Source organism: Zonotrichia albicollis, chromosome 10 (genome assembly GCF_047830755.1).
Source record: "Zonotrichia albicollis isolate bZonAlb1 chromosome 10, bZonAlb1.hap1, whole genome shotgun sequence".
Taxonomy (NCBI): Eukaryota; Metazoa; Chordata; class Aves; order Passeriformes; family Passerellidae; genus Zonotrichia; species Zonotrichia albicollis.
In genome coordinates this window covers 30,438,440-30,452,440 of record NC_133828.1, presented here as the reverse complement: position 1 = coordinate 30,452,440, position 14,001 = coordinate 30,438,440, and the positions used below count along the sequence as shown (strand labels likewise).

The 14,001-nt window shown below is 37.6% G+C and overlaps 1 protein-coding gene across 3 annotated transcripts in view; it reads right to left on the bottom strand.

Moving 5' to 3' along the window:
• RBMS1 (RNA binding motif single stranded interacting protein 1) overlaps positions 1-14,001 on the bottom strand; it is a 143,101-nt gene that overhangs the window by 12,183 nt on the left and 116,917 nt on the right. For 2 of the 3 annotated variants that reach the window (XM_074548608.1, XM_005485241.4), the window contains exons 5-9: positions 13,287-13,444; positions 10,188-10,267; positions 1,677-1,792; positions 759-808; positions 573-666 (exon numbers count right to left, since the gene is read on the bottom strand). In XM_074548608.1, coding sequence (XP_074404709.1) covers positions 573-666; positions 759-808; positions 1,677-1,792; positions 10,188-10,267; positions 13,287-13,444 — 498 coding nt within the window. The remainder of the gene's footprint in view (positions 1-572; positions 667-758; positions 809-1,676; positions 1,793-10,187; positions 10,268-13,286; positions 13,445-14,001) is intronic. The other variant, XM_074548609.1, reaches the window with a different exon arrangement.

Sequence of the window (14,001 nt, the reverse complement as noted above, 5' to 3'; positions counted from 1 at the left end):
TAAATGCTTTACTCCTAATACAAAAACACTGAATTTGAATCCTAAAGTAATTTGACCACGGAGCTCTTTTTTAAAAATTTCCTTCTCTAATGTGAAGAATGTTTCTGTACCCTTCTTAGTAGAACTACATAAGATATTATTGTTGGGCTTTCTGAGAAAAGTACAGAGAAAAGCTGAAAATGCATGGAAAACATCTTTAAAAATAAATTGAATTAAACCAATAAGGCTTTAAATAAAGAATAATTACTTCATGTGTACTGGTGACATTAAAATAATTTGCCTGAGAGAAAATGAAAAATCTCCCATGAAAGGCAGAAATGGCTACAAATCCCTCAGCCACCAGCACAAGTTGGAGACTTGGCTTTGCAAGACACCAGGGCCTCATTAAAGCACTGTGCTTCCTGAGACACACACTCAGGTTTTCAGGCTGTCACTTTCATGCTGTACAGCACAAGGAGGCCACTTCATTAAAATGTAACATTATTGGAGACCTCATAAAACCAGATGCAACAATTGATAAATAAACATAAGCTCCAATGAACCATTTCAGCTACCAAGCTCTAAATACAAACCTGGTATGTAGAAACTGGAGAAGCAATATATGGCGTAATAGATGTCTGAGTGATCATTCTGTTTGCTGTAATACTGTAGGGTGATGGATAAAATCTAGAAAATGCAGAAATATTTATTAAATGCTAGTTCTGTGCATCTTTCATAATGCAAACTTTTTTTTCTTAGTGTGACATTACTCAACATACCCATTTTGTAAAGCAGCTGTGGTTGGATCATATGTGAGTGTCATTCCAGCCTTAAAAAAAAAAAAGTGGAAAAGAAAGAGTGGACAAAATTAATTTTAATTGTAAATAATTTCTCTTTTTCTTTAGGTTGTCTCATTTTTAACTGAAAATTTGTATTGAAATAATTTATTAAAACTTAGGGAAAGGTTAATTGACAGAAGTAATTATACAGCAAAGAGAATTAGCAATATTGTTTGTGAATACAAGTTTCCATGTTCCCGTTATGAGGAATAAAATGCAATCTATTAAACACCTGGCTAAAAGTACCTGTGTGTTTAAGATTCAGGGCATGCAGATGATTATGTTAAGGTGTTGCCTACTATATATGACCTATAAGATTGAATGGGGAGTGCAGTTTTTCAGAAGGCACATTTGAATTTTCCTGTGTAATACAAATGAGGTGTTTAAGCTTGCTAGCCATAGTAAGTCTATGAAACTATTATCTTGAACATTAAAGTTTAAAACAACTGTTGACTAAAAACAACAATGCTGCATAGCACTGGTACACAATTTTAATCTTGTGAAAGTGATGTGCATTTTAGTGTTGCATAGATCAAAGGATTATTTCTGCATGTAAGCACAGTTATGTTTCTGGTAGTTTAATAATATGAGAATGCTGAAGTTTATATAATGACCAAGTTGAAGGAGATTTTATTGTTCACTTCAATGAGACAGGACTTGGCGTTTCACATTTTGCCTTTTCTCCTCAAAAGAAAGACACAGTTAAACATCTTTTTTACAGAGACACAAACTGTCAGGTAAGAGTGGCTTGAACATTTTTAATACGCCAAAGACCCAAGCCAAGAAGTCTCAATGCCTATCATTTTCCTAAGTATTCATTATTGCACACCCACACTAAAGCTTGAAGGGAGGACTTACAAGTCTCACCTCGCCTTCTCTGTGCCATGCTCTTCCATTCTGTATGTATTTATTCTGATTCTGCCTCTTCTTCTGTCCTCCATCAGCAAACTTGCACAATAAAGGTTCTGCAGGAACTGGATGGAAGAAAGAAGAAAAATTAGTTGAAGTAGCATTGATACACAGATGCTCAACTCTCCATATGAGGCATGGTTTTAAGTTATATTCCAAATATGACACTTAAATAACACAGAGCTGTATTACAGCATCAACAGCTGTTCAGCATAGCACAAAGACAGCTGCCACACACAAACAGAGCATCTGGAATGCCTTATCTATTTTGATTGTGAACTACTGCTGTAAAACCTGTTGGAAAGAAACATGGTCTGTATATCCTGAGTATGTGTCTCTTGGTCTGGGTTCAACAAGAACTGTCATCTGAATTCTAAGCTTTGTCTCTTTGGAAGTATATCTAAGCAGGATGGAGAAAAATTCTGGCCAAAGGTCTGTAATACATTCTCCCCACCCTTTGGAGGTTTCAGCAATGTCCCAAAACTTACAAGTGTTTTACTCATCCAGAAGAGGCACCTTTATGTCCTGAGGCCTTTTACCAAGAAAATGCCACAGTTGTTCATTCCCATTTTATCCCTGCTCTATAAAGAACACCCAATGCAACTAGAAATTCTTCAAGATTGTCCTTTTGGGGTTTTTTGTGTACTGCCATGAAACAGCATCACCATACTTTATTATTTTTCTTGTTGTTGTTATTATTTTTTTCCTAATACAATCCTGACCATGACCTCAATTTTTAATGTCAGAATTAAAGCAATGAAAAGGTTTGCATAGCATTCTTTCTTTCCCTGTTCTTAGCTCCCACATTGCCAAGTACCTATGGCTGAAGCACAGCTCTGCTGCATCACACCACACCCTCCCTAATCACAGGGTGGAAGCACTGTTATGACTTGGATGTAAACTCTTCTCTGCCAATAATTCCTGACACATGAGCTGTCTAAGCTTTACCATGACACTCCTCCAGTCACTCTCTGTTTGGAAACATCTTCATGAGACATGGCTGGACCTGAAAACATACAAGTTTCCAAATGCAGAGTAAACACATGGGGTGGGAAGGCCACCTGCAAAAAAACAACCCCAAGAAAAATTTTCAACAAAATCTATTAATATAACCATGGTGAGTGCTGATGTCTCTTCACCCTGTCTGCATTTGCCAAAGATGATTGGTACTGAAAACCTCAGGGACGTGTAACCTCACAAAGAACTTGACTTTCAAACCTTTGGCACAAAACAAGCATTAATGGCCCAGCCATCCCTGGCTTTGGATGTCACACCTAAAACACTAGCACTGTTTCTACTGGAAAAATGTCCACTTCCTGCATGAGACATCTTTTGACTGCCTTCTCTGTAAAAAAGGAGACAGACCTGGTGTGTGGTTCCCTGTCTCACCTCCAGCAGTGACCACACAGCTCAGAGACCTGGACCTCTCCTACCGGGGCGCTGTTATACAAAGTGTCAGACTGTAACATTAAACATGACAACTGAATAAATTTAAAATGTATTATCCTTCAGAGAATGGTAATTAAAACCCTATAATCATAAAATAAACCAGAAAAAAGCTAGGTTAATGCCACTGGAAAAATATAGGAGACCTATGGATGATGGAGTAAATAAACAAGGAAATAACAAAAACCTTAAAGTAAGAGAAAAAATGGAAAATATTGTCTTCAAAACCTTGTATTTCTGAGGGGATTTCTGGCATTACCAAAACTGAGTTTTGCTTTGAGGTCTTCTATTATGTGAAGCAACTTCTGTTTCAACATATTTGGAGCAAAAAGGTACTATGTCAATATGGTGATGGATGATTTGATGCTGCTTTGTTAAGCTATATCCAATAACCTTAGTCATAGCACACAGCATTTCAGTCTATACAGTTTGGCTTAAATAAGAGGAGGTAATCTCAGAATATGTTAGCCAATGTTGGATAAATTTCTCAGGTTCTGGTCTGAAATAATTTTGGTTGGTTTGACACAGAGTGGAAAACAAAAATCCATTGGACACTGAGACAAGAGGTCCAAATACTGAAGTTAACTGCCTTAAATTAAAAAAAAGCTCTTCCCCAAGTTGAATATCTTCATCTATTTTTACATTATTTCAAAAAAACTAGTTTTGTGAGGAGCATATGTGACTTCCAAAATATGCATATAAAATTTTAGATGAAAAATCAAAATTTCATTTCAAAATTCAATTTCTCTGGCATGAGAACAGTACAGAAAGACATCAGAAAAAATTTCGGGCCCTGACATTCTGTATTATAGCACTCACAGGTAGTAAATGCTTTATTTAAACCTGGATTATGCTTTCATTAAAAATCCCTACAATGAATTATAAAAAACTTGTTAGAAAGCATCATTTGTGCTTGCATTCCCCATCATTGTCTCAACATAAATATCTTTTCTTAAAAAAAAAAAACAGAGTAAACCTACCCAACTGTCTGAATGAAATGTTCATAAAAAACCTATTTTAAGAAGCAATCTGAATTTTTTTGTCAGTAGATAACTCAAAACAGTTACATTTTCTATGATTAAACATCTTTTGTGTTGCATTGTAAAAATTCTCCAACAGATTTAAAGAGGAAGAAAAAAATGGAGTCAGAATTATACACATGTACTGGATTTTGCCTATGTAATATCCAAAACCTGCATCACTGAAGAAACCCAAGCATTTAAAGAGCTATCAATTTGTGATCTCTTACAAGTTAGTGCTCCATCTTACTGAACGGCCATGGGGACCTTTGTTTCTCTAACTTTCCGCCTTCCCTTGCTCCTCCCTGTGCCCATCCAAGATGCCAAATGCTGGGAACGCTCCAACTCACACTAAAAACCCCTTGCAGACCATCTATTTAATACAGCACTTCTGTCAGCAGGCTGTACAGCATTTGCCTTCCCTGATTCTGCTTCAGGATCTGGCTGCTGACAGTGGGACAGCTCCAGTGGAAACCCAACTGCAATTTTTGGCTGCTCTTCCACACACGTGACCTGAGTGACACCGTGTTCATTCCTGCAACAACACAATGACTGATGGTCACCACAGGGAGGCTCATGAGAAACAAGATAAACCTTCTGGGGTTTATCGCGACCTACTGATCTCCCTCCCACCAAAGAATGAACATAGACCTTACTCTTTTCAAAATTAAATCTGAACCTTACTTATTCAGCTTACTTTTTCTCATTGTTTTCAAGAATATGCAACACATTCTCTCTCTTGCATATACGTGCAAGCATGTGACAGAAAAATATTTGAACAAAAAGCTCTCACAATTCCTACAAACCAGTTAAGCAATCTTTTGTAGTACAGGAAGGAAGGGAGAGTCATTTTTATTGTTTGATTGCTGGGAACTATGCAGGCCCAGTGATGAAGCAGATCATTAATCATTCAGTGACTTGTCTGTATGTGCAAGACAAAGGCAGAGTACAAATATTCAGAGTTGCATTCACAGCTGAGAGGTACCTGATGTAAAAGGCTAAACTCAGAGTGGAGTTAAGCTTTTGCAGCTAGGACAGCACGTTTGACAAGCCCACTCTTGTGGCACCCAGTGCAAACCAGCACTGCCCATGGCTTGCAGGTGCCTGTTGGGCTGCAGCTGCTGAGGGGATCTGTAACCATGAGCTTTCCTGGCCTTCATCATCAGGGCTTTAGAACTTGGCTGTGGAAAGTGCTGACCATCTCCTCCCGCCCTGAACCACTCTCTCTAGGGCTAATGTTTTTACAGAAGAGAGATGTGAATGTGATATTGGCCAGAGATTAAATTCTTCCTTGTTGTAGACACTTTGTACACATCTGTACTTTAGAATTCAGTTTGTCTTTGTTCAGTGTCTACCTAAATTTGTACCAGGGGGTACTACAAATGCAAAACCAAAACTGATGTTCTTTGTTGGACCTTGAGTTTGCACCCTTGATTTTATGTGGCTAATTTTATCAACTTTTCAATAAACCCTACTTTCAGTTACTGAAAAATACAACAAAATAGTTAAAAAATACTATTCCTTTAGTCAATTTTCAATTACACTGCATCTTTTAGAGACTTTCATTGCTTATTTTCTAGTGCAAAGCATATGGGACTTAATGAATTCTGACATTAAAACATCACTTTAATGATAGAGCAAGCCTGTACAGCCAGAAACTTTTGCCAAAGGCTGTGGGAACTAAAAAAGAAATTGTGCAACCCATGATCAGGGTAGCTTTATATGTTTAAAGAGAAATTCAATATTATACTCTTCACCATCCTAGTCTTCACTTAAACATAATGCTCAGGATTACATTGTTTTAATAATTTATACAAGGTTTAATAATTTGTGACAGAAGGATATTTTGAGCGGTTTTAAGAAGCATTTTCCTCTTCTAATCCTATGTTGGTTCTTAAAACTAAGCATCAAACTGCAAATTATGGGAGTTAAAACCTCTAATTCACAGATTTCAAAAAATATTCAGAGTTGATGGTCCTTGTGGGTCTCTTCCAGATCCAAATCTTAAGTGAATGGCCCATACAAGGATCAAACCTCCAACACTGGTACCTCAGCACCATGCTCTGACCAGCTAAACTAATCTCAGGGTCTTGATCAAAAGAGTGAAAGTTTTGTTCCTCGGCCTTTAGTGTGGCAACCACTGTCAGCCTTTGATATCCTTAGCAGTGGTTTTTAGGCTATGGTTCGTGTGTTTTTTTAAAGGATCTGTGACAGATAATTGAAAGAAAAATTGAATTTATGGTCAAGTAGCTTAAATTCACTAGAGATCTTTGGTGCTGGATACTTTGTAAAGGTAAGAAACTAGGAAACACTAGAACATGACTGACAGGAGACAGCTACCTCAGGGCTCCACTTCCACTCCTCCCCACACTAGAGTGATGTCCAAGGCCAGATCATTTCAAGCCATGGTCTGTATCATCCCTGGTGGACCTCACCCCAGTCTAGTCAAGAGCACAGGCAGGAGCAGGGCTTTTACACACTCATTTTTCTCCCCTAAAAGAGAACTTGAGCAACCAATCTCTTTATCCAAAGTGGGAAGAGAGGGGTGGGTCATGGATAATTTTTGTTTTTTGCATCATCACCATTACCAGCCATTACTGAAGTAAAAATTACATGGGCTGCTCAGCAAAAATGCTCTTACACCCATTAAACCAAAATCACCTAAGTTCTTTTCCAGTAAAAGAAATATTAAAGCTACATGCTACTGTGACAGGGAGGAGATGCCTTTCAAGATTTTGCCCAGAAGATAATTTCTACAATCACTGTGGATGCAACACAAGACTAAAGGCCAGAGAACACTCAGTATCATCTTTAAAGGAGGAAGGCTAAGTATGCTGCTGCTCTGCTCTCACTGCTCATCTGCTGGCTCCTGGCTCTCGATACCAGTCTGGTCTGTTTCCTCCAATTCATGTCACACATTGTACAGGAGAATAAAAAAGTTTAAAATATTACATTCTTCACTGAAAACAATAGTTCTTTAAGGAGGAGAGTGAAACTAAACACAAAAGTTACTTTAAAATTATAACAATCATATAATAGTTACGTATCATAGCTGAGAAGATAATTAAGTAGAAAATTAAAGTTCTGAGTTGGGTTTTTGGTGACAAAATGGAGAGGAAGTCATAGTCCATAAAACACAACCAGCTAATACAATAACTTCCATATAAATGGACAAAGCACAACAACAAAAGGTGAAACTAACACATCACTTCCAGGAGTTTCAGGGTTATACCAACTTGCAGTGCATTTCAAATTGCTCTCTGAGCTAACCCTTCTGCTTCTTTACTGAAGATAAACAAGGACACACTAAATACTGAATATATTTCATTAAGTTAAATAAAGCCTGAATAACCAGTTATATCTGGGTTTAGCTTGCTTAGCATCATCAATGCCCAGTCACTCACCTAACTCTGGAGCTGACAATTTTGACACCACCCTGTGTTAATCCCTGGCCTTCCCAGATTCTTAGAGGTTTTATTCATTGTGTCTTCTCATGCTCCAGAGGAGGTTTCACTTATGCTTTCTATAACTGTTTAACCCATTCTTCCATTTAAGCCCAAACTTAGTTAAAATAACAAAGCTGCATTATGAAAGCATGTTTTTGTTGAACAAATGTTCTTCCTCCCACACCTATTTCATTACAGGCCCATCTCTCCTACCCTCTTCATCCTGATAACATGGATGTTTTTAGAGCCAGCTCCCTTTGCTGATTTTAGCCAAGTTTCTAGGACACAATGTTTTAATTTAAACACAGATCTGGTTTTATGATTTTGTTTTGCATGTGTTTGAAGTTGATCCTTTATAATCCCAATGGTCACTAATCTATTTCAAAACAGTTTCCTAATCTTTGCTTGTTCAAGAGCTTTCCTACTGTCATCCAGTTTTCTCTCTGCAGGCAGTCCAAAATCACGGTGGCCTCATGACCCCACCCCATGTTTTGGCAGACTGCAGTATACTATGATGCATAAATTGAATTCTCTAATAAGGCTGCATTATTGGACAGGTGCTTGCTGTGTGGGATGGAACTCTGGGAAGAATTTGATCTCCATAAAAACCTTTGCAAGGAGCAATGAAACTTCACCAGGACAGAAACATAGAGCTGAGGCTGTGCCCTATACAACAAAATTGAGGGTCTTTAAAAACCAAGGTTCTCACAACTCCCTTATGACATATGATCATATGTCTCATTTTCAGTATCATGGAAGGTGAGACCCATCTGAATTTCAAACATTTGGAGTTATCTATTTCTGAGTCACTGAGCTAGACACCCTTTGTAACTGCAAGGACAGTCTCTGGAGGTGTCTTTTTCTTTACCTGTTCTAGACAGAGAGCCTGGACAAGTGCTTTGCAAAGGAAGCATTAGAAGTTCAAGCCTGTGAGGTGGATTATTTCTTGACACCCCTGTTTAGTTTCCACTTTCAGAAAATTAACAGTTCTCTGCAAATTTCTTGTCCCTAATTCATCACATTTTTATGTTAAATATTTCCTTCAGACTGCAAAAATCATTCCTACAATTCCATGCAGGAAGCTTTTATTCCAACCTAGTTGAACCTCATCACGTAAGGGTGCAACTCCAGCTTCAGCAAGAAGCTGAGACAGATCATGATTAGCAATGACACGCTTGACGGCTCATTCATTGAGAACAGGAGAATGTAAGTGAAAAAAACCCTAACAAACTAAAAAGCACTGATAGGAGCTTCTGTGGCAGATGTTTAGTGTCCTTATTATCTGTTTAAACATAGGCGGTAACATTTTTACTAAATGTAGCAAAGAAACAACATAATATAACCAAAGAAACAAATGCAACAATGTGCTTAAATTTACCATGTCTTTGTAACAAAGTTTTAACAAAATAATAATATCAGGAATTAATCCTTGTGCAAAGGGTCTGCAAGAGCAAGGCTAGGGAAGTCAAAATGCTGCATTAGATTAGTTGTGCCGAAGGGAGTGGTTTCCTGTGCTCTGAAGCATTTTCCATCCTTAGAGCAGCACAGACTGCCTCAAACTGGAGCAATCTTTCAGGGATGAGCCATGTTTGGAGTTTTACTAAACAAGCCACATTCTTGTCTGCCTGCCGAGGGTGGCTTTCCTCCTCCTCAGTGACAGGGTCTGGCTGCACAGAACATTTCACCAGGGGGATAAAGGCAGCTTCCCCAACCACATCAACACTGTAATTTGCAAAATTCCCACTTGGGATTCTCAATAAAATGCCCACTGAAAGCTGCCTGGAATGCCAGGCATGTATTCTTTCCTTCTTTATTTTACCCTCTTTACTTTCTATTTTACTCAGCAGCATTCAATTTCCTCTCCTCATTTTTCACAATTCATGGAATATACATTTTGTCTCCTAGAAACAGTGCTGACAAAGCAGACAAAAATGATGAGGAACTTGGTGTGGCAACAAAATTGTACTAAGCCTTCTCTGAATTCTGCCTTGCACAATATTTCTAGAAGTAGCATTCTATACTGACCTCCTTCCATTTTCCTGAAGGACTTTAAAACCTACACTGACTTGAGAGTTGCAGCTCCCCAGTGAATGATCATGCCAGGCACTACTGCAGATTCCATTTTTTTCCTAAGCAAATATTTTTTTCAAAAATGCTTAGAAAAAATCATCAACAGATGACAAAACCAGCCCATTTTTGCCTCTGAAAAAAGCCCTGTCCATGGAAAAGCAGCCAAATTCTGTTCAGATAGATATTTGTTTCCTCACTTCAACTGGGATTACATTGGATGTAAATTTGTACATAGCTGGCGCCTTAGCTGCTTGTTTCTCTGCTAGGAGAGAACACTACTAGATTCCTAGAAAAGGTTTACAACAGAAAAGCAATATACTGTGTTCCAAGCAAGCATTACAGCCATCCAAAAAGACAGAGTTTAATTTTAATAAGCTTGCCTCTAAATGAGAAGCCAGATACAACAATCAGTGTAACAGGCTTCCACCATGTAAGCACTAACCCATTCATACATCTTGTAAGAAATATATGCAACATACCAGAAACTCCTGCTGGTGTCTTTATGAATTTTCCATTAAAATGAGCAATCACTGCTTCACATTTTTCTGTTGACTCCATCCTTTGAAAATAAAGAATAATTTACATAAATTAAACACTCAAACAGATTCCCATGTTTGTGATTTTTTTTTAAAGCACATTTCTCGCTTTTTCTCAAATCATATTTCTTGTTTTTCCCCTCTTCACTGCTCTGGCTTGCTTTCCCATGTGTGAACAATGGAGATTATGTTTTCTAAGAACATACAACTTCAGAAAGGTAAAGCCAAACTCAATTAACATTTTATGCACTCTGAGACCAAAGTCAGTGCCAAACTGAAAATAATGCTCTTATTTACTCAGAAATTATACTGTAGCTGTCCAAGCTGCCTCAAGTACCTCTCTTGTCTTGAAAGCAGCAGAAGGACTGACTCACCATCATTCATAACTGAACCCTTACTGTCCATGCTGCATGCAGCAAAGGTTAATGCCACTCTTAAGAGAGGATTCAGAGCTGTCTGTACAGTTTAAGGGTAATAAATTCAAACAGAAACCTGCCTGACTGCATGACCCAAACTGACTTGGCAGCTTTTAGCTTATACACATCATCTCCACTAAATGATGCACCTGGCTCTTATTTAATTGTCTCCAGGTTCCAAACAGGAGCCAATACCAGCAGAGCTGTGATGGCTACTGAGAATGTGTCCAAAATCTGGAGCAGGTTTGTGCACTCCTCTGTCAGATCCAGACTGAGCAGACTGGGCAGGGGGCTGTGGCCTCACCTGCAGAGAGGATGTGCCAGCCCCGACTGCCACCTCGGACTCCATCACACTGAACAACTCAGATGTGCAATTACAACAAAATATATTTTAAAAGAACTTATTTTGCAGCTGCCAGCAAGATGATGTTTGGTTAATGTTGAACAGATAATTTCTTTTCAGTTGTTCATTAAGTTCTGTAATTCAGATCCACAATGGCCTCAGTAGCAAACAAGCAGGACTAAAAATTACTAAGTCTTGGCATCTCTTTAATTCTGATATCCTTTCTGCACAGGCTGACAAAATACAAGTATAGATAACAACTAGTACCACCAAAAAGCCAGACTGAACAAGAGGCTTTCCTAATGATTCCAAAAATATCTCTTTGAGAATTTTCAGAAGTTCTGGATTATTGGATCTGCATCAAAGAAATCTAATTTTTTTTGTCTCACATGAAACAAACAATATAATTTAGTTTCAGACTCAAGTCTGGACTTGATAAAATACATTACTCCCTTTTAACCTAATAAAACTTTCCCAAAGGCAAGAAATTAAAATATTTATTTAATGTCTACAGTTTTTTTGGAAAATTTTAACTTTAATTATTTATCCAAGAACTTTTCAATACAAGAAAAATGTTCACCTTGTGGAAGGAAAGAAGTTCTAATTAGATATAGAAGCAATACTTACCCTATAACTTAGGTATACTTTATTTATGTATATAAATAAACACTTATGTAAAAATAACTTCACTGATGTATATATAAAACACAAAATGCATAACAGAGAAACTATTGAGAAAGTACTTTAAAAGTATTCTATTTTAATGTCCTCAATACAACTGAGGTCTTGGGTACACACAAGTCTTTGTGACATTTGCATATGATTCCAGAACACTTCCAGCTACACTAGGAAAAATATATCCTACCATATTTCCTACCGTACCACTGATTCAAGGTAGGGGTGGTAAACAAGTTTAGGGAGAGGAGACTGAATAAGAGCAAAATGCCGAATGAATTTTATAGTGGGTGTTAGTGGATTCTACTCTTCACAGTACCAAAAAATGAAAGCTACACATAAAACACACATATACTAATGAAATTAAAATGCTCAGTTAATTTTACCCCACTTATTGATTTTTTTAAAGGGGACAGGAAGAAATTTTAGCAAAGCCCAAACTTGCTGGTTTTCCTCTCTTAAATAATGAATATTTTTCTATTATTTCCAATTTTGTTCCTTTGTTATACCTTCTTGAAACTTGATAGTTTGACATATGAAGTTTGGGTTCAAGAGGCTGGTGGGGGAAGACATTTGAAAAAAAAAAATATCACAGTGCCATGAAATATTCCCCAGCCAACTCACAGGAAAACCAATTCCTAAAAATTTTGGCCACATCAGGAGATAAATTTGTTCAGTTCTTTTCTGTGCACTAATTTTAGATTCTGGTATTTGTTCAAATACAAAGCTATTGTAATATTGGCTGAACATCTGAATTACTGAAATTGGATTTCAGTATTTTGAGAACGCCAATTCTTTGCTTGAAGCATGCTTTTATTTTTGATAATAGAAACCTTCAATTTAAAGCCTCTAAATTTTGATTGTTATACTAGGTTTAAAGCAGGACTTATATAAATAAAAACAGCACAGAAAAGACTTTGATGAAGAGATCCCAGAAAAAATAACTACATTAACTAGAGAAAAAGTAAATTCATATGGATGGAATATTTAGGAGGTATTTGTTGATTTGAGTGAGATATTTCACTTAGCACACAAATATTTTAAGATGAGATTTACTGTAAGTGAATAAAAAATATTTTCTTTCCCAGCTGACATCATGTTAATGAGCCTGAAAATTAAAAGGGCTGATGTTCAAAGGGCAATGATGAGTTCATTTTCTCCAAGGAACTAATGAAGAAAAACAACAAAAAAAAGGCACGGGGGTGGGGAAGAAGGATCTTCCTTCTGGTCTGCTGCCTGGGATTCAAACTTGACAATCCAGCAGTCACACAAGTCTCTGTGAAGCATCACGTAACCCTTGCTTACTGACTCAGGGATAGAGGAGAAAGGAGAAGTACAGAAAAGGGAAGGAAGTGGTTTAGAGTGAATTCTTACTCTAGATAATTGTCCAGTAAGAGCAATAAATTTAGATTTAGCCATCTAAGCAAGATGAGACACAGCTCTACCAAAGGAAGAATTAACAAAACCCTGCTGGATAACTCTGTTTCAATCTTCCTTCTCTTTACAAGCTTTATCATTTTCAGCAATTTCTGCCTTTTCCGCCTATTCTTGCATTTTTAATGCAGACAAAGGGAGCAGGCTGCCAGCGCGGCTCACAGCCCGAGGTACCTCGCAAAGCCAACGCCGCGGCTCGTCCCACTCGAGTCCCGCAGTATCCGGGTGGAGATCACCTGCCCAAAGGGCTTCAGCATGTTCTCAAGCTCCTGCTCGTCCATGGACAGAGGCAGGTTGGAAATGTACAGGTTAGTCGGGTCTTGCTCTTGTTGCTGAAAGACAATTAAAACCAATTGTTATTGTCATTGCCACTGACATTTTGAACTTAAAACAAACAAGTACACATGAATTCTGGCACAGATTTTTACTTCTCAGGCCCTTTGTTAAGTCTACTCTTTCCTAGTATTAGTGACCTCCATTTTCTGCCACTGCCTGCAGCATTCCTGAGAAAGTTTCCTTTCTCCTATTACTGCTGACACTGACATTTTAAAGTAGAGATAAAGGTGAATAATTGACCAGTTTATAGTCCGTGTTAAAACTCCATGTTTCAAATTTTTCTCAAAGGAAAAAAAAAAGTAAATATGAGATAAAGGAAAGAAATTAGCAGACAAGAAATGCAAGAATGGTGGAAAGCACTAAGAAAGCCAGATATAAATTAAGAAGAGAAAAGATTTGGATGACAATCAGAAAATAATATAAGGGAAAAAAATGAGAAAATGGATTTAAGAGTATGTACATTGCCATAATAATACCAAAAGAACAGTGATACAGAAGCAAGTGGGACACTGTCGTCGCCTTCCATACATGAGCACTTATGACTTTTCACCAA